This window comes from Paracoccidioides lutzii (genome assembly GCF_000150705.2).
Source record: "Paracoccidioides lutzii Pb01 unplaced genomic scaffold supercont2.13, whole genome shotgun sequence".
Classification (NCBI taxonomy): Eukaryota; Fungi; Ascomycota; class Eurotiomycetes; order Onygenales; family Ajellomycetaceae; genus Paracoccidioides; species Paracoccidioides lutzii.
Window position 1 is genome coordinate 466292 of NW_015440959.1, and position 20302 is coordinate 486593.

The 20302-nt window shown below is 45.7% G+C and overlaps 8 protein-coding genes across 8 annotated transcripts; 3 read left to right on the forward strand and 5 right to left on the reverse strand.

The window, feature by feature from the left end:
* Positions 1–764: 764 nt before the first annotated feature.
* Positions 765–2818, forward strand: PAAG_05115 (hypothetical protein; the record flags this gene model as incomplete). The annotated part of the gene is made up of 2 exons (XM_002792933.1): positions 765–1207; positions 1285–2818. The coding sequence occupies 2 exons, from the start codon at positions 765–767 to the stop codon at positions 2816–2818; spliced, it is 1977 nt and encodes a 658-aa protein (XP_002792979.1).
* A 467-nt stretch (positions 2819–3285) lies between these two features.
* Positions 3286–5005, reverse strand: PAAG_05116 (hypothetical protein; the record flags this gene model as incomplete). The annotated part of the gene is made up of 2 exons (XM_002792934.2): positions 3286–4552; positions 4743–5005. 2 exons carry the CDS (start codon positions 5003–5005, stop codon positions 3286–3288), a joined length of 1530 nt encoding a protein of 509 aa, XP_002792980.2.
* A 375-nt stretch (positions 5006–5380) lies between these two features.
* Positions 5381–7126, reverse strand: PAAG_05117 (aspartyl-tRNA synthetase; the record flags this gene model as incomplete). Its single annotated transcript, XM_015845474.1, has 2 exons — positions 5381–6058; positions 6179–7126. The coding sequence occupies 2 exons, from the start codon at positions 7124–7126 to the stop codon at positions 5381–5383; spliced, it is 1626 nt and encodes a 541-aa protein (XP_015699700.1).
* Positions 7127–7672: 546 nt separating this feature from the next.
* On the reverse strand, positions 7673–9057 carry PAAG_05118 (aspartyl-tRNA synthetase; the record flags this gene model as incomplete). The annotated part of the gene is made up of 3 exons (XM_002792936.2): positions 7673–8435; positions 8502–8809; positions 8887–9057. The coding sequence occupies 3 exons, from the start codon at positions 9055–9057 to the stop codon at positions 7673–7675; spliced, it is 1242 nt and encodes a 413-aa protein (XP_002792982.2).
* A 256-nt stretch (positions 9058–9313) lies between these two features.
* On the forward strand, positions 9314–10606 carry PAAG_05119 (F-box domain-containing protein; the record flags this gene model as incomplete). Its single annotated transcript, XM_015845475.1, has 2 exons — positions 9314–9693; positions 9850–10606. The coding sequence occupies 2 exons, from the start codon at positions 9314–9316 to the stop codon at positions 10604–10606; spliced, it is 1137 nt and encodes a 378-aa protein (XP_015699701.1).
* Positions 10607–11213: 607 nt separating this feature from the next.
* On the reverse strand, positions 11214–14280 carry PAAG_05120 (coatomer subunit gamma-1; the record flags this gene model as incomplete). Its single annotated transcript, XM_002792938.1, has 6 exons — positions 11214–11446; positions 11514–12338; positions 12403–12750; positions 12805–13771; positions 13831–14141; positions 14205–14280. The coding sequence occupies 6 exons, from the start codon at positions 14278–14280 to the stop codon at positions 11214–11216; spliced, it is 2760 nt and encodes a 919-aa protein (XP_002792984.1).
* Positions 14281–14741: 461 nt separating this feature from the next.
* On the forward strand, positions 14742–15804 carry PAAG_05121 (phosducin family protein; the record flags this gene model as incomplete). Its single annotated transcript, XM_015845476.1, has 4 exons — positions 14742–14794; positions 14860–15042; positions 15130–15488; positions 15686–15804. The coding sequence occupies 4 exons, from the start codon at positions 14742–14744 to the stop codon at positions 15802–15804; spliced, it is 714 nt and encodes a 237-aa protein (XP_015699702.1).
* Positions 15805–17145: 1341 nt separating this feature from the next.
* Positions 17146–18248, reverse strand: PAAG_05122 (hypothetical protein; the record flags this gene model as incomplete). Its single annotated transcript, XM_002792940.1, has 3 exons — positions 17146–17668; positions 17783–18072; positions 18138–18248. The coding sequence occupies 3 exons, from the start codon at positions 18246–18248 to the stop codon at positions 17146–17148; spliced, it is 924 nt and encodes a 307-aa protein (XP_002792986.1).
* Positions 18249–20302: the final 2054 nt, after the last annotated feature.

A 20302-nucleotide genomic window follows, 5' to 3' on the forward strand; every position in this document is an offset into this window, starting at 1 on the left:
TACGGTGAAAGAGCAAAATGGGAGGACGAGGAAAGCGAGTGTGCACGGCTAAACTAAATTCATGCTCATCAAATCTTGGAAAGGAACGTGGTTTTATATCTTGTCTGTATGATGGTCAGCTGGGCGTGGTTCCACGGGAGGTTGGTGATGCTGGTTGATGAGTTTTGATTGAGTTGATGAATAAATATTTGGAAAGCCAATGACGGATGCAGGGATAAACTTTTAGTTTTGTCCAAAATGTAGGTTGCAGCCAGTAAAGTTAATTATTTTAGGCGACAAACAACTTTGGCAGAACTTCTAAATAGTTTTTTATTTAAAAAAAAAAAAAAAAAAAAAAAAAATCTTCGAGACGGAGATTGAATTTACTAAGACACCCATAGGTATCGATACACCCGTTTGCATGCAGATGCGACGTCATGGTGGTTACCTGCCGATATGAGCGTCTGTTTATTTACCGCGGCGAATCCCCGCTTCCCCTAGTTAAAGCAGAACTGTTCATCAAAACAACCCACCAACAGACACAAATTATCACCAATTAACTATACAGCTCAGAACTACATGAATGCATTCTGTCTTCTTCATACTGATGCTCCTATGCCGGTGTTAATGAGGCCAAGCATCACTTTTACAGGTTGTGGCGTTCCGATCCTCTGCCGTCTTGGAGCTACCAGCCCGTCTTCGCATATATAAAGTGTGTCTGTCTGCTGAGCTCATGGGTTGTACGTTGAATTGCTCACACAATAGACCGTTTCATTACCGCAAAGATGTCTGAGGAAAATCAACAGAGGCCAGCTTCACCTGGCGGCTCGCTGGATATCGACATCCATTCGTCTGGACTGCCAAGGAAGGACACCATTCATTTGACTCCCTACTCCGCACCCCTGCTCTATGATGATAATGATGATGGTGCCCAAACTGGTACAAGAGGGCGGCCACGGACACAATCTCGGAGTAGAGAAGATCAGCGTTCTCCGTCTATGCAGTCGCTTCTCCCCGTTGACTCAAATCGAGATGGACGAAGGACATTATTGCTTATCTACATTCACGGCTTTGTGGGGTCGGATACCAGCTTCCAGAAATTTCCTGCGCACGTTCATAACTTGCTTGCTGTCATGTTGTCTGAATCTCACGTTGTTCATTCCAAGATTTATCCCAGATACAAGACTAGAAAAGTCATCGAGTTTGTCAGAGACGATTTCAGTCACTGGTGAGTGTCCCAGCCTGCAACAATTCCTTCTTGATAATTCGATATGACACTGATGTACGGTATGAGTGTGTTGGTAGGCTGTCACCTCACGAATCCCCTGAAACAGATGTCGTGCTCGTAGGGCACAGCTTGGGTGGTATTCTTGCAGCGGAGGTTACCCTCCTTGGACCGTCAGAGCCGCTGAACCCCGAGATGTTTAAACATCGAATCATGGGAACTATCAATTTGGATGTTCCGTTCCTAGGTCTGCATCGCGGTGTCTTCACCACTGGTATTGGCAGTCTGTTTAGACCTAAAAAGGACAAAAAGGATGATCCGCAGAATCAGCCTTTTCCTGTTGATTCCTCAATCCTTGCACCTCTGTTTTCCTCCCCAGTCGATCCCCATTTCGACCCTGCATTTCCAAATGACATCCGGCTCACGGAACGCTCGCAACTAGATGGAGCTTTGAATTTTATATTTAAAAACTCCAACCACCTTGTAGATGCCACAAAAAGATATATTTCTTCGCATGTGGAGTTTGGTTTTTGCATTGCTGATTACCCGGGGCTGAAACGGCGATACAAGCGTTTGAGGGAATTAGAAGACATTGACGAGTATAGTCAAATGCAGGATGGGAGCGGTCGACTATTCCGCCGCATTCGATTTGTTAACTACTATACTGCAGCCACTGGAAGAATCAAATCTCCTGTTAGAGGCAGTGGTGAGGGAGCGTTGAACCGAAACTTGGTTGATGGGCAACCGACAAGTTCAGGCACCACATCTTCCCCTGGGCCAGGCCACGTAAGGTCATTATCCGTGGACCCTAAAAGGCAAAACGAAGAGCAGGTTGGAGATATGGTTTCCGCTGTCCAAGTAGAAAATGGCAAAGGAAGCACCGCTGGGGTTCCCATATTGATGGTAAAACCTGCCAATAGCTCACCAGAAAACCCCAATACTACTACTCCCTTTGAAGCTGTATCTCCGGATATCTCACCTCCCCTCTACCAACCACCAGAATTCAACCCTTCATTATACGATTCAAAGGAGCACCTAAAAGAAGCTAAGAAAGAGCATTTTTGTCAAGTGAAAGTCTACGAAAGGGCATTGAAAGACAAGGAGAAAAAAGTAAAAGCTTATAATAAACTAGTCAGCAAACAGGAACGAGCTGCAGAAAAGGAACGACTGAAACAAGCCAAAGAGACCGCGAATACCCCATCACCTCACGCGGTTCCAGAACCATTACTCCCTCTATTATCACCATCCCTCCCCTCTTCCCCAGCAAGCCATATAGACAACCTATCACCTGCGAGTGGAGCGCCAAACAGCATTGATGACATTGAATCCCCCTGCAGCACCCCTCCCATTAATACAAACGCGCACCCCAAAGTCAAGAAAGATCGGAAATTCTGTGCTCTACCTCCAAGAGAGACCAATGGTGAGCGAGACCCATTGTGGGTGCGGGTTTATATGGAGGGAGTGGATGAAGTTACTGCCCACCAGTCCCTATTTGTTTCTCGAAATGCCGGCTACGATCGGCTAGTAGGAGATGTGGCTGCGCGCATTGAGGGTTGGGTGCAGGATGACCTAACCGCACAGATGATAAGGAATGATTGCAAGATAAAGATATAGGTTAAAATAATGTGAGGAGCTAAGGGGAAACTTTTGTGTTTTTGGGAGGATGTTCATGCGAAAGCGACATTGAAACTTGACTAGGATTCGATGGAACATAGAGCGCAGGGAAGAGTTGTAACTCATCAATTCGTCCGGCTTGGTGAAGTCCTGGATTTCTAGCCTTGCTTTTATTCTATAGCCGCCGGCTTCCAGTCCGTTAATGATAGTGATAGATTTGCATGTTCAGACGCCTTTGGTATTGTCACATTATAAACTCCATAATGCCTCGTTTGTCTCGTTTCATTCCGTCTCATAGATCTGAGATGCGACATATTCATGTTATCAAAATGCACCTGTGAGCTCCTCATTTGGGAGCTTATATACTGAAAGAAACGAGGCATTCCAAGGTATCCTACATAAATGTACATACATCTAACACTGACAATAAGTTCTCTTCCAAGGGTCAATTTAATCTATCTGGCTACCTACCAGGCCAAATTCATATCTTTCTCCCATATATCCCGAAATTCAAGCAGGTCTTTCTGGCCGTAAAATTCTCCAACGACGGTAATCATCATATCAAGCATGGCACGAGTATATCGATGAGCAACGGCAGAATCATCACCATCACATTGGTCGTCTCCATAGATGTCGTCCAATTCCCCTTCTTCCCCTTCTCCCCCTTCTCCATCATGGTTCTCTTCTAATTCGACCTCGTCACCCCTAGGTTCCATGGAATCGGATGGTTCTTGGAATTGTAGTCGTGCTTGGAGACGTGCTTTAGCTGCGTCGAGTTCGTCTTGGATGTCGCTATTTCCCGTGGGAGAAATAACGGTTTCTGTCGCTTTTTCTTGGGAAATCATCGGGCCAAAACTATTTCCGTAGGTATTCACATCGTTTTTCAAAATACTGCTTTTCACAATACCAGGCCCATCTTCATCTATTCCATCCTCATCCCCATGACCTTTACCACCTTCCTCGCACCCAAATACCTTTCTATATTCTTCAGCGCCTTCGTCCTCTTCCTCTCCCCCTTCCTCATCTTTCATGTCAAATTCATCCCTCAAGTCGTCCATATCCCCCACACTTTCAAGCACCACCTCCTCACTCTCTCGAACTTTCATTAAAATCTTTGCCGCCCTCTTCCCCAGCTCCCTGATATCGCTCACCGCCTCACTCCCCAACTCCCCTACAGCCCTGCAGCGGCCCAAAAGCCCCCACGCCCACGCACCCAACCTTTTCACCCTTGCACTCTCGCCGCTCCTAACTGCCGTAGATAGCGAGCGTGCAACAATTGCTAACAGGCCCAAAACACTTTCCATATCCATGCATGCCAACTGTGCCATGTGCGGATCCATAGTCTGTAGAATTTGTTCCCATTCTACCCTGGCACGCTTATTATATCGGGGGAGGGAAATGGGGCGCTCCGCGCCCAACGAGGCAATTACGGAGGCTGGAGGAGTGCAGTTGAGGGTTGAGCGGAGGAGGAGAAAGCGATGATGGAGGAGGTTATAGTATATTTCTTGGGCATCGACATTGCTTGCGTCAGGGATGTCGTTGTCTGGGATGGTGGTTTGCGGTGGTTGGGAGGGAGAAGCGAAGTAGGCCCCATCGGAGTAGAAACCAGTTAGGCTAATTCCAACCCCTGAGTTGGTGGTATTTCCAGGGTCATTCTTTTGATCGTTTGTGTTATACTTTTCTGAAAGGACGGTGCCTGAGACGAATATAGAGGGTAGTGTTCTTGCTTCAGATCTGGGTCATAACGTTACACCGCGCAGAACGTATGGCGAGAAATAAATGTTAGCATCACTAGTTGTATAGGGAATAGTAGGGAGATAGGCGAACAAAGGTACGGTGTAAATACTGTCGCAGTTCCGGGTGCTTTTGGAGATGGGATGGATGACAAGCAGAAGCATAAAATGGAGAAAACTTGGGTGCTTACCGGACCATGCAGAGGTACTCGATCCCGTCCTCTGGAGGGCCATATAATAAACGGTCTTCGTCTATGGGATCGTCCAGACCAGGAAAAGCGTATTTCTGCCCGTAAATAGGGTCACTTTTGGGTTGCGGACGAGCTGTGGTTGGCGTTATCAGGGTGAGCAGCGACGGCGCTTCATCCTCCTCGTTGGGTCCCGTAGACCGGGGCTTTTTGGTGCATGGAGATACGCTCAATTCTGAGGAGGGGACCTTTCGCTTCTCAGACATACTGCCCATGTATTCCGAGACGGATTATTCTGTGTGCAGTTAGAACATTTTCACTCACATCTTGTGGGCGAATAAATGTGACAAGTGATTGTTCATTTGGCTAGATATTTTAATCAGAATGGAGCTTGGGCCCACAAGACCAACTCCGCGAAGTTCGAGGCGCACGGCACAACAAAAGATGCGGAGATCATTTTTACGTATGAAGTAAATATAAAGCAGTGTACTTCTTTAGGGGGTTACGATATTTGAAATCTGTCATAATACAAAAATGAAGGAAAGAATTGTTGGCTCTTTATTTAAATTTATTTAAAAAATTTTTAAATTCTAGCTAACTACAATTTCAACATTGGTCACTACTGAGAGACATTTGTGGGATCATGGACGCAGTCGCTGTGGATCGCGAGGGAACAGTGTTGCTAATCGAATATTAGGAAGACCTAGGAAGAACATGACAATGCGATTCAGGCCAAGTCCTCCACCAGCATGAAGAGGACATCCCTGCCTAAACGCGCCAATGTAGTCTTCGAATCCTTCATCATTGGGGTTGAGGCCCTTAGCAAACATGGCAGCTTCAAGCTCCTTTGCGTCGTTGATTCGTTGTGCGCCAGACATGATCTCTTCTCCTCTCATGAAGAAATCATATGAATTCGAAAAGGTGGGATCCTGGGGGCAGGCCTTTGTGTAGAATGGCCTGACAGCCATGGGGAATTTGTCCAGGACGTAGAAATCTGTATCATACTTCTGTCGAATAATGCGGCCAAGTTGCTTTTCCATGGCGGTAGTGAGGTCGTTCTCGAACTTCTCTTGCTCAGAGACATCTACGCCAGCTTCCTTTAAGAGCGCCACACCATCCATGTACTTCAGTCGCAGTGCTTTTCCGTCTTTGGGGAGTCTGAAGTCGCCAGCTTTTGGGTACGAGCGTTGGACGACTTCGATTTCCTTCTTGAATCGCTTCTTTAGTTCGCTGAGAATGAAAACCAGGAGGTCCTCTGCAAAACTCAAGACTTCGTGGTAATGGCTTTGGAATGTTTTCTCGAAATCAAGACCAATAAACTAGGACCACGTTAGAATGTGCCAAACATCATTTCCGACAGCAAGGATTGGTTAACTACTACTTGCCTCTGTCAAATGTCTGTGAGTGTTGCTCTCCTCAGCTCTAAACACCGGGCCAACCTCAAAAACGCTTCCCATATCTCCTGCAATGCACATTTGCTTATACAGCTGGGGGCTTTGCGCCAAATAAGCCTTCCTCTTGAAATACGTCACTTCGAAGACTCCAGCGCCGCCTTCAGATGCATTTGCAGTGAGTTTCGGCGTCGAGATCCATCGCGATCCGCTCTTAAGCATGTATTCCGTAAACAGTTGAGCGACGCCGCTAGATATCCATGTAATGGCCTGGCTGGTTTCGGTCTGAAGGTCGAGAATACGATTGTCCAGGCGGGTCTTCAGTGTAACGCATGGAACTCCTTCCGAATCAACTTCATCCGTGGCGGATTCAGGCGGAGGACGTTCTGCGTCCTTGACCTGCATTGGAAGCATGTGCGACGCCTGGGAAATCATATATACTTTCCGAATATGCAGTTCCAAATGAGTCAATGTCGCCGACGTCACTGGTATTTCCGCCTTTTTCACGATGCCAGTGACCTGGACGATCGAATTCACATTCGTTCCTCCAATCCATTTCACCATCGGTCTTGAGATTTCCTCACTCGCGCTCACCACAGCCTGTACCTTTTTCCCCTGCTGTCGCAACATCAGGAACGCCAGCTTCGCGCTCTGCACGCGGGCATTGTCGGCACGCGCAACGACTGTGACTTCTTTCTCAAAGAGTTCTTCAGACAGGTCGGCGATGTTCGTAATCTGGACGACATCTGCACCGTCTGGGATCGGTCCGTAAAGGTGCTTCGAGAAATCTGCAGCCTGGGTGACTTGCGCTGCTGCTTTCTCCTGCGCGGCGCGTTTTGCAGCCTTCTCTGCCTTTTCCTTCTCTTTGGCGGCTTTCTTGAGGGCGCTCTTGCTAGGAGGGACGGCTTCTCCGGCGGGGGGTTGGGAGCCGGGAGTTTTATTTGGCTGGTCTCCATCGCCCTTGGAGTGAATCGGGAGAGTGGACTGTTGCTCCATATTTATCTGTAAGCTATGCCAAAGGTAGTTGGCAATTCGAACTCCTAATAGGGGCGAATTCGGTGGTTGAGGCGGGCGGGGCGATGGTTGGTTTTTTTTTTTTTTTTTTCTTTTTCTTTTTCTTTTTCCCTTTCTTTGGGTTCAGTCAGACAGCTTCGAGGTCAACCCCACACAAATTAATTAGCCTTAAATAACTAAGCCCGATCAGATAGTTAGATGCTTGATGTCGATAGCGTTTAGTGACAGAGACGCTATACAATATTTAAACAAATACAGACATTAGATTACTTGTAATAGTTACATCAGCAAAGGCTCCGTGAGGATAAATCTATTGTTGGTTTTTTTTTTCACGGAACTGTCTATCGTATAGTTAACCACCGAAGTAAGGCCTTCGGTGTTTCTATTATCTAGTTGCGCGCTTTACACAAGAAGTTTACAAAGCAGCAAAAGAGTGGCACAACAAAATTAAATCAACCGCTAAACGTAGTTACGGACAGCGGGGAAAAGTGGTGGTGTAATAAAAAAAAAAATATATACAAGCAGAACTCAACTACGGGGCCACCGCGATTGCATTAAGCCCCATTCAACCGCCTGCTTCACATCGTCGACTATGATCCTGGGCGGCCAGGCAGGTTTCCCGTCGGAGTACACCCCGGTTTTTACGAGGATCGAATTCCACTTGGTCCCAATGGGACTTTCATAGGAATTGGCTCCTCGGATATCAGACTCAGGGTTGTCGCCAATCATATATACAGCCTCAAGAGGCTGCAGATCCTGAGTTCCAAACATCTTCTCCCTCCCCAGGTTCAACCTCTTCTCAGCAAACCTGTATGTCAACTCGCAAGGCTTCCCAATCACTGTCGTCTCTAGAGAGGCTCCTTTAGTCATAGCTGCCCATACACCCTCGAGCGCAGCTTTAAATCCTCCCTGACCTAGTCTTGGGCGGTGATATTGGGCCGACCATAGAAGGTCGGGATTGGAAAAGTACAACGGTGGCTGTCCATCTTGCTGATAACCCCTGTTTGGTAGGTCCGGGTTATTGTTTTTGGGTGAGTAAGTTCCAACGATCCCTTGAGATGACAGTAATATGTCAATAATGAGTTGAATATCCAATGCCCAGTCCCTAGGGTCATTGAACACGAGTATTGCATCAATTTTAAGGCTTTTGGACGGATCAACCGCGTCTATTTTCCTGGGAAGGTGGGTTGTAAATCTTCTGTAGAAGTCGTTAAAGGCATCTGAGAACGGCCAGATCTCAGGGTGAGAGCTAAAGACGTCGCCAGGAGTCACGACTGATTTGAACCCGTACCTATACGCGTTTAGAATAGTCACTCCCGCCAACAAAACAAAGACTTAAGAAATAGCCATGGCATACCGTTGAGCAACGGAGCGACACTTCCCACCAACCCCACCAACCACCAAAACGCATTTGTCCCTAAGAGAATATTGCTCCTCATTATCTTTGACCAACTCTGCGAAGGGCGTGTGGCTTTGAATGATCATATCGGTATCAAGAGGAATGTGGAGGTGTTCGCTCAATTGGGCAGTTCTCTCGGTTTCATGCATTCCCCCGCCGTTTGTTAGGAGAACGAAAGGTATGTTTTCCCTTTGTAAGAGCTGGAGGGACTCAGACGCGCCTGGCAGCGCTCTCGATGATCGGAGAAGAACGCCATCTATGCTGGTCTTATATATTAGTACCACCACCCGTCAGGCACGGGGAAGAAAGACTAGATGTACGGACTTCGACTCCACAGACTTACTCGAAGGCGAAAGCAAAATTGGGGATTAGAGATCGGGACGCAACCGTAGACCTGAATTTCCTCTGTATAATCGATGTCTGGTAGCTGAATTGCGATCGACTTAGCAATTGGCACAAGCAGCGTACTCGCATGGTTAGGGTAGAGGAATGCGACAACGTAGTCGGTCGACATGACATAGCCATATGCCCAGTCCCAAGCATGCTGCTAGTTAATCCAAGAAATCTCACACCCGAGCATTTGGCTGGTTCTATTTTTGGTGCTGGATACTGGCTGTTAAAATAACTTATCGACGGCACCGCCAAGAACCCGAAAATTCATAACTAGCCCATTAAATGTCCTCCAAATTGGCCGTGATGAGAGTTAATAAATAGCCGCCAGCAAGCTCTGGATGTGAGATTCTTCTTAACATCACAATCACCCCACCGGAATGGTATCTGAATCTACAAGCAAAACAGCTACATTTGTTCCAGCGGAAATTATCATCCATATCCTTTCGTATCTGCGAGAACAACCCACCGGCCAGCACACGCTTTACTCATGCTGCTTGGTGTCCCGACAGTGGTACTCAACTGCACTCCCTTTACTCTATGAGAGGCCGTATATATGGGGGAGCAACTTTGAAAAGTTTGCTTTAGCGGTCTGCCCGCCAGCTGCAGCGTATGCTCCAAGAGGCGACCTCGGGCGCTTTGTGCGACGGCTGGATTTTGGCGGGCTGGTGCATCATCTTTCCACCAGCATGACAACGAGATTTCTAGGAAGAGTCAGAGATAATGTCGAGGTTTTTGTTGCACCAGCCAGTGGGTTTTCGTAAGCACCGCATAGTTACTCCCTTTGTACGATTGTTTAACTGCGATCGCTTCCTGTCAATGTCCAGCGCATTTCCTTGAAGGGGCAAATTTTCCCCGTCCATTTCAGCGCCCAACTTCAAGATTTATTTTACAAAAACCTAATCAATTTTTATAGAACAGTTAATCTCAGCGCCATTTCTAAATGTAAAAGGCTTCGCACACTAGATTTAATACATGTTATTAAACAAATCGACTTCCAAGATATCAAAAAGGCCGTCCGGCGACTGGATGATCTCCATCGTCTGCGACTCCCCCGTGGCACAAACATAAATACACCAGCGAGTCACTTATCGTGGCCACCAAATCTTAGAAAGCTGGAAATCACTGGACGGCTAGATCCTGCTCTTATGAGCACATTCGACTGGCCACCCAGAATCTCCAGTCTAGTATTGGCCGGGGAAGCTCTGAGAGAGCCGGTGATGATACCTGCTATACTTGAAAATCCGTATCTACACGAACATTTGCGGCGGCTAAGAGTCCCCTATGAAAGCCACCATACACTCGAGCACGCTGAGATTCTAGCCCGGCATATCTCTAACCTTTACTATCTTGCAGTTCATGGAGATCTAGTCCGATCTTCCTTCTTCCGCGCCCTTGCTTTGCTACAGTCGCCTCTGCCTTTAGAGATACTCTCTTTCGAAGAATCCCAAGAGTTTCTGGACTTCTCCAAAAAGGACTTTATTGACGCGCTGGAAGGAGGTTTGGGGAATCTTCGACTGGTTGGAATACATGAATCCCTTTTATCCCCGCGGAGAACGGTCTCGGATGATGAAGTCGACGAGTTGCTGAAGTGGAATGCGAATAGGAGGGGATATAGTAAAAAGGAAATCGAGAGTGGGGATATTCCTGTTGGAGTTTATTATTTTGGCTGACGGACATATGGCATATTCAGATTTCTGTTGTATCTGCTGGTTTGAGCGTTTTGGCCTTATTTATGATTAAAAAGGAGGACTAATTTCGATCAAATTATGTGCACTTTGGCGAGTTTTCGGAATATAAAGTACATGTACAATGGTTATATAGAACTAGACAATCAGGGGAAAAAGTTTACCATATATTTTCAACACCAGGGGTGTACCGCACTAGCTTTCAAAAAAGTCCGTAATTACTGCTAAGAAAGAAAATCCGTGGGGAAGATAATAGGGATGGGAAAGTAACAAAGGAATAAAAGTTAGATAATAAACGTGGAACTAGGAAAGGAGAAAAAGAAGCCGTTGCACTCAATCCGAAGAACAGGGCGTGGAGAACCAATATATGCATGGGTTTTATCCACTAAAACCCCCAGTTAACGTTTAAAAATATTGAGAACCCTCCGGTTATCAAGGGTAGAGCAAACATCGAACACCTGTCCTTCATTGGGCTGAAAAAGAAATAGACCTCAATAAAAACATGCCAATTATCTACCAAAACCTTAACCCTCACTGACAAGCCGCATTTTCCGATAGAAGGAAAAATTATTAACGTGGGAGGGCTGTTGAACTATGCAACAGAAGCGATTACTGTCGCAGCAATGCCTTCCTCTTCAGCGCGAATCGTTATTTTGGTCGTCACGCCGGACTTAGCTGAATATGCCATTTTCACCAATCCTGCGACTCTGCCACCCGAAACAGTCTTGCCGTACAGTTTTAGTGAGTGCGTGGTATTGTTGAGGACGACATCAGAGCCTTCAAGTGGCTGAAGTGACAGCGTTGCAATAAGTTGCTCGGTTGCATCTGTTGTGTATGAGAAATAAGTAATTAGGCAAATATAACTTGATAGCATGAAGAAGACGAAGCTTACCAGCAATGCCTTTCACGTTGGAAAGTTGGAGGGTTTCACTGGCTTCTTCACCATTGGCGCCAGTTTGTTCCCACACATGATCGAAGCTACCAACAAATGCGGGGACGACGTAGTCACTGCCAGTAAGATCCAGATCTTCAACCTGATACTCATCCTCGTAACCACTCTCTTCTGGTTCGCCAGTGGTGGGGTCTATTTCCTTGCTCGTGAACTTCAAGTTGTTTGTAAATGAAGTTACAGGGAAGTTATGTTCGCCTCCAAGTTTCTTAAACGCAACATATACTATTCCAGGATCGTTCGAAAGAAGCCTGGGTGCTGGCACAGTGAAATCTTCTTCTAACGATTCGTCGTCGTCGGAAAGAGAAACCACAACGGACACATTTTCGAGAAGTGTGTCTGGCAGCGTATTTTTGATGTCGTACTGCAAGACAACATGCTCCTTAAATATATGCTTAATTGCGCTGACGACATATTCCGTCTCGCTTTCGGTGAGCTCAACAGGAGCGGATGATTTGAGCAGAGTTCCGTATGCCTTGAGCTCTGGTATTTGTGCAAGCTGTTCAGCATATTTCTGTGTCGCAGTAGCAGCGAGAGCAGCCCCCTCGGCCCCAGAAGATGATTTGGCTTTTGACGGAGTCATCGATGGAGCTTTAAGGGTTGGCGTCGCAGTCGTGAGTTTCTTCGTTCGTTCTTCAGCCAACGCTTGCTCTTGCGATACAACGGGTATGGTGTTAAGGTCAAATGCTGTGGCAAATGTCTCTTTATCCGTAGCAGTCACGTACATGACAAGCTTGTGTTCAAAGGTGGACAAGGAAAACATCGAATCTAAAAAGAAATTAGCTTATAAAATGCCGCTTAAAAACTATAAAATTGATGCATATTTCTTTACCGTTTTTAATAAATCGCTCTGCCATTTCATCCTCTTCTTTCATCAGTCGTAGGTTAAGAGCCGCACGGTCGCGAACCTCGTCATCCGTGTCATCCAAGCATCGCGTCAAAAGAACATTTACGCTTCTCTTAAGTTCTGGGTCCTTTTGGCCGACGCCAAATTTAGCTAATGCTGTCACAGCAGCCGCACGGATTACAGAATTTTCCAAAACAACTCGGTTATAAATATATCGGATATACTTCGTAGGTTGTGAGGTCTTTGGTCCTTCAACACCCAAGAGGTGTAGGATTCTGACTGCGAGCTTGGTAAATTCGCAATCCTCGATGAATTCACATAAATGTGCGAGTGCTAGGATCTGTCAGTTTATCATTCGAATCAGCACGGACAGTGGACGTCAATTACCTTCTTCTTTGCTTCCAGGCACGAATTTAATGAGGTCAAACATGCTCTCAACCACGCTTCTCTTAAATTCATAGCCCCCTTCATCCCTCAGTATACCACTTAGGAAAGTAAGCATGCCTGCTTGCTTGTTTGGAAACTTAAGGCAAAGAGTTCTGATAGCCTCAACGATTGTGATCTTAAACTCGTCGGTTGTGTCAGCCATGAACCCAGAAATCTGAGTCATCAAACGGTCAACACTGGCTTCGTTTCCAGTTTTAAGGAGAGTAGTAATTGCAAAAGTTGCAATCGATCTATTGCTATTGGAGATCAAGGCTTCAATATCTTGATTGCAAGGGTTCACAACGTTGGGTTTGAAGGAGGCCAAGCTGTGCAAAGTTCTGATGGCAGCAAACTTGCTAACGGGGCGAGGAGATGAAAGGAACAGTTGCAGGACATGAACAGCCTGGGATGCCTCCGCATCTGTGACGTCTCGCATATGGCAAATTGCTCTGGCAGCCTCGAAATTGACCATTTCATGTTTATGTCGTAGCCAGCCATCGAGCATTTGCATCATCGGTTTTCGGAGGCTCTGGTCCTCATCCGCTAGTTTGGCAGCCAATCGTACAAGCAGCACAAGAGCAGCGGGGCTCCTGACAGCGCCCGCCGTGCCATACTGTTGAACCATTTTTACCAATGCCATTCTATCATGAGCACGCATTTGATAAAGAAGACCAATGGCGTGGTACTGAGTCATGTAATTCGTTTGTGAAATAGAGTGCGCTTGTCCGCTTGTTGTAAATCCGAGGAAACTGGTAGACTGCTTGGCGGAGGACGCAGCCTCCTGGGTTTCGCTTTGCCACCTTCTAACAACATCTCTGGCAACGGGAAGGAGATGATATGAGGATACAAGTGCGGCTGACGAAACTGAAGGAGTCTTATCAACAATTGCGGTTTTTATAAGCCGTTCAATCGCTTGAACAGTTGTAGCCTGGGATTATCAGTACACTAGCCAAAAACTTGGGAGATAAAGAGGGATAGGGATAATACATCTATTATACGGCACAATGCTCGAATGGCATTAGCCCGATAAAGAACATCACTTCCAACGGAGGTATCCTTCATGATGATAGAGGTAGACATAATAACATCCTCAGCGGTACCCGCCAACTCCTTCAAAATTAGGTACACCATCTGCCGTAGGGACGGATCCTTGTTCTGGAAGAGTTTGGAGATGCCAAAGAACAGCGTCGTAGCCTCATTTGTCGGGAACTTCTCCCCCGTAAAGAGGAGGACGGCGATCTTTGTAAGAAGTGTTCGACATCTTCGCGGGGATATGGGAGAGGAATTGAAAAGTCGGGCTATTTCCAACATCAGTAAAACGACGCCCAGATCCCAAGTGTGTCCGCAAAACAACTACCCACCGTCTTGAAAAACCGATGTTCTATCCAATTTCATCATTATCTGATCGGCATCCTCATCTTTCTTAACATAACTCATCTTGGTAATGGGGAGTCGACTGGAGGGTTGGTCTATGAATCCCCCGAAGCCAGGAGTAGATTAGGAGCCGAATGAGGTGAATTGTGACGAGTGGTTGCCTATCGAGCCTTCATAATTTGCAAAGGCATAAAGAACAGTCGAGGTATAAGGTATTCCGCCAGCAGCAGATCGCAGACTGGAGTCAAAGTGTGCAAGCGGTTGATGAGAGGCCAATGAATGTATGTCATCCGGGTGCAAAACTTCAGATACACGTTGCCTCTGTGCTGATGGGTTGGTCTGTGCGGCGTGGGTCACCAGCCACTGTGGCTGAGCAAACAGTGCAAACATTTTGCACCACTTTGAAACCTCGGCCTAGTGTGTAGGAATATGAAGATCATACGTATAAAACGATGGACAGGTATTTAAATATAACTGTACTCCATGAAAACAATAACAGATCAATTAAAATATATATACCCACCATGGATATGCCAGTTAACGTTCCTGTTGATGACCCAAATGCTGACACAGAATGGTTTGCATTCCCGTTTTCTCATTATATACTCTTGACTGCTAGTCAGGCAGCTAACTATTGCGTAGGAACGACATTCTCCGCAAGCATGGTATAATTCCCGAAAAACCTCCCTCCCCAACACCGGTTATAGAAGAAGCGATTCTGGAAGCTGCAGAGCGAGAACACGAAAATCGACTTGAAAATAAAGACCTAGATGAACTTGATGCTCTCGAAGACGAAGAAGACGAGGAGTTTCTTGCGAATTATCGGTTCGCATACCCCTCCTCGCATATCTGACTATAGCTACATATTTATTTCCTGGTAACCGGCATTGTCGCTAAGGATAATTAATTCAGCAAAAAGCGCTTTGAGGAAATGTCCCGTCTTCAAAAAAAAGGTATCCACAACCAGGTCTATCCTCTTCAAAAACCAGACTACGCAAAGGACGTGACAGAAGCGTCTTCAAAATATTTCGTTATGGTCAACCTCACCTCCTCAGCCGTTAATAATATCGAGTCACAACTTCTCACTGAGCTGTGGCGACAACTTGCTATGAAATACGGAGATATAAAATTCTGTGAGATGCGTGCGGATATGTGTATAGAAGGCTACCCCGATCGGAACACACCGACAATACTCGCCTATAAAGACGGCGACATCAAAAGGCAAATAGTCACACTTAAAGAGCTCAGGGGGTTAAAAACCACTCTCAAGGGTAAGTGTCCCTCTTCCCCTCTCACAGAGAATTCTTTTCCATATTTGGTTGTTTGTCCGAATTCTGAGTCGCAAATCCAAATCCAATCCTATTTTCCTTTTGTCCTAATTCTCTCCTCCACTTTCCCGTTTCTCGACGAAAACATTTCCTTAGCCTGGAAGGGACGAGAAGCTGACAGGCCAAATTACACCATGCAGATCTTGAAAAAGTCCTTGTGTCCTTGGGCGCCATCGATGAAAACGATAGCCGCCTCAGAAAAGGAACCACCCCCAAACCAGCAAGCAGCGATGACGAATATATCGATGACTGGGATTGAATGTACATTAAAAGAAAAAGGAAAAAGAGAAAAAAAGAGGGAAATCATGTAAATATGTCTCTCTTGTCCTGTCCTCGCGATACCTTCTTTTGTCAATCAGACGATATGGATCTTTATCACAATGGTGTCTTCTGCGTTGTGCTGGCGCTGCACAGTGAGCATGCTAAGAAAGCGCCAGGCTACCAGCCGCTACTCAATGACGTATTTGAAGAGATTTCTACATTGAAATCCCATCAACACTACAGGTACACACCTATCCCCTTACACCCCTACAACATCTATTATGATGGATGGAGCAATGCAAGGGAACAATAAGCTACATATTTTGATTCAATTTTGAAGGCATATTTTTCAAAACAATTACCTTCGGGCTTATTCATTCCAGCTATATATTTCCTGTATATTGATCGCTGCGGATTAATATCCCCAATCGATAAACCTTCCTACACTTCATTCAATTCAGAAACCTGGAGGAAATTAATCTATACAACAAGACTTGAAGATTGCCTCGAATTAAATTCTCCTGGGCTATCAGAAGTTGCAGCTATCTACTTCCATGGAACTGTTCTGGTAATCCAGGGTTGAACACAGGCCGGAAGCTACTGGCACCAGAATACATAGATTCGTGCATTATGGTTTGAGTTCATAAGTACCTATGTATCAATCAGATCCAAGGCGGCAATTCTTGTTAGTTTTAACTACACATCCAGTCAGGGAATGGAAGACAAGTAGATCCAATTTGGCTATGATTTCATTCTTTTGTTTTTTTTCAATTGTGTCAACATATACAATTAACTGACGTAAATCCAAGTATATGTGGCACCCGGGAGGATGTAACTTAAGAGTTACGTGTGACCTTGGTATGCGGGCGGAATAAATAAAGAGTGTACGCGCCTGTGTGAAATAAAGAAAGGGGTATGTAGAAATTTCAAAAGCAGAGTATTCATAGAGACGTCCTCCAATATATAGAGAGAGGCCAAATTCAAGTAGATGGAAAACGGAAGAAGACGATGGGCCAAAGACAGGCTAAAGTGACAAAACTCAAACAAAAATATAAAACTAGAGCAAGAAATAAATAAATAAATAAACCGCATAGTATATTTCCAATATGCAGGTAGAAGCAAAGCTAAGGGAATCGTTGCTGGATTGTTAAAGAAGTGAACCAAATGCACAACATAAATTAAAGGTGAAGGCGAAGGGGAGTCCGATATTTTCCATCATGAATTCTGCCTCAAAGAGTTAAAAATATCTCGGCATTGGCTAGTAGTGCAGGACGGAATGTAGCTTGAATCGCATTCAGAACGAAGGTAAAAGATGTCAACGAGAGTATCAGTTTATATATCAAATCTTGATCAGCTCGCCGCTCCCAGATGCGATACTTTCCTCAATAGCCTGAAACACATGTGCTTCCTCAATAACCGGCCCCTGTCCATCGCATTGAGTATGTCTTTTTAGCCTGTCGTATATATCCTGAACATCCAGGTTCAAGCCCTGTTTCGACAAATGGCCCACGATCAGATCCCACGTGGCGGATACATCTAGCAGTTTTTCTCCCGTTGTCCTGCTAACCGCGATGCGATGAACTGGATCCTTCTTCTTTCCATTGCTCGAGAAATTGTCGGTTGGCAAATATCTTAAAGGCCCTGTTGTGGTGGGTTGCGGATCGTGATCATGACCACCGCTTGCGCCCGTACTGTTGATTGACGTAGCTCGAAGAATTTCATTTTCCATCGCAACTTTTGCCATTTGCCTTTTTAGGCTTTCGTTATCTTCCATTAGAGAAGAATAGTTACTTTTGTATTCGTTTAACTCCTGCTCAAGATCGCGAACACGTCGTTCCTTTCGTTCTCGAAAGGCCCGTTGACTGGTGTCTCATGAAACAGAGGTCAGTTTATGGACAGTAACTTCCAAGGTTATATATAGCGCTCTGAGCTAGCCTCCTATATATATATATAAGTAACGAGAGATGGTTGCATACGCAGCTCTATTTTGCGCCTTTCGTCTGCTTTGGGCTGGTGTCAATGTTTCCTTCTCCTCACTGCTGCTATGGTGGTTGAAGTCTGCTGGAACCTCCTGCATTTCGCGTCCGCTTATAACTTGCGTAGCGCCATTGCTATTGCTGCCATTGTCGTTATCATCAATAATATGGGAATTGAGTGGATATTTCCCATAGTTATCTGATGACGGTGGCGCGGGCGTTCCGAGGAGAGCAGAAGAATCGAAAGCGAACTGGCTATCAAGCGGTTGGTATGTAGGATCGAAGTGCTCCTAATCAGAGCATCAGCAAGCGATCAAGTCAACACCGGAAGAGTTGGAAGTAGAGAATGATTTACTTGGTCAAGTTGGAGCTGGAATTGATTGGGCGGCGGAGTTTCCGTTGGCTGAGGATGCGCTACCGAGAACAGCGGGTATTGCCGAGCAGCAGAGTAGAAGGGATATTCCATTTTGGCGACTACTCCCCAGCGGGGCGACAATATTAACGTCTTACAGGTGCTGGATGAGCACTGTTTCTTGCAAAAACGACTGTTTCTACAATTCGTTGAGAATAATGGTTCCTCGTCGCCAACGACAGCGCGTCTGAGAACGGGCTTAACTTCATAAAATGCTGGGAGGCAAAAATATGATTCACAGCGACGTAAGGTTGATTACAGTGTTGAGGAGAGATTGTTAGCAGTTGTCGAAAGGGCGGAGAGTTTGCGCTTTCAAGGGGGACTGATAGAGGAGTTGCAGAGGGTTGGAGGGCATGATAACTGGGTAGTTTATGGCTTTCTTACTAGTTAACTAATTAGTTAGTTACTGTTTTTGGTCCGTCAAACAGCATCTGGACGGGGTTTGAAGATTTTTTCGTGCAGAAAAATGCAAGCCACCCGCTCATTAATCTCCTCTAATTCCAGAGAGGATTTCCCCAATCCGGTAACTTGGGGGTTCAGCAGCCCCGCCATTTTTCAGCCTTGAACGAAGTAACATGCCCAGGGATGCCCGGCGCTACACCTAGGGAGTTTACGTCCCCTTTGCTGTTTAGTGTCAAATTGCCGTAACTATAGAAGTCCGAGCAGAATCCACCCGAATCTTGCAAGCCAATGCTCAATCTAGCCTCGCCGAACTGTAAGGGAATAACAAGCGGGATTGACGTCTAATTGTTATTTCCCTAGTTAGTTGTGTCCGTGAGATAGATGGCGATGGGATAGTTAACGGGGATTGCGAATTGCACCATTGCCCGGCCATACTGTTCGCTCTTTGCGTGTGCTACGTACCTCCTGAAAAATTTTCAATACCACTTTGAATCGCCATACCAGACGCTCGTTTAAAACCACCAGCCATGTTGTTGCTTTTCAGGTTACGATTCCGGGAAGAGCAGGATATATTCCTGGAGCATAATCTCAGTTAGCTATATACACATCCAGCATATTCAAGAGAGAAAAGGACTGATAAGACGCACCGGATATAATCACAAATGTCCCAAAATATACAACGCCCGGAACCCCTCTATCCAAAGCGCTAATGACAATGACATAGCCAACAACCATGCAGAGCAGATGGAAGAAAAGCTAGGGCGAGCGCTGAACGGACCTATCTGATAACCACGCGGAGACAACGCAGACACAACTGCAATAATCACAGCGATTAATATATCGGAATCTAGAGAACAACTTTAACTTGTCTTCAACATTAAGTGGGTTCGGGGATAATTAATCTCACTGTCAAAAGTTGTGCCGTCGAGGAAGTGTATCACAGGCCTTTTGATAATTGTAGGTAAGAAAAAGGATACACCATGCAGCAGGCAAACGATACCGTACCAGGCTAGTTGAAGTTTGAAGTTAGGTTCTTCATAGCCTTAAAAGCCAATAGATGGAAATAAGGAAATTGGATTGCCATACTAATCAGTGAAAGATACACTTGCCAATCCAGTAATGCTTCTTTGACATTATTTGAATGTTTCGAGCTTCACGGCCGTATCAGAATACTGATATCTTAATCAATGGGTAACACAAGATAGTTCATCCTCAGTTAAGAATGAAGCAGTTTACGGATAGTCATGAATAAGAAAGAAATCAAAGAGAGAGACCATGGCAGTCACGATGCCTTCTAGGATAAAAAACCACCGCCAGCAGGCATATGCGGTAACGCCGTCCTAGAGAAATAGTTTTCTTTAAAAAAACAGTTTTAATGCAATTGTTCATTACGCGAGGGAATGAACTTTTGGGCAATTGCAAAAGCTAGCAGGCCGGAGAAGGCTCCAGCAGCACTTGCAGCGCTGAAAAATAAAGCTTGTCGGACTTGGTTTTCATGTCTACAATACAATACCACTCTGTAATGTAGAACGCAACACCTGGGTAGAGGCCAGATTCTTCGGAAACGAGTTCGCTTAGTTTGGAAATAAGACATGGAAGGGGGAAGCGGCACATAACATGGATAAATTGTACAAACTGGCAAGCCCAAGGAAAATCCGAGTGACTAGAAGGCCATTGTAATTTTGAACAATTCACATCAAAGTCAA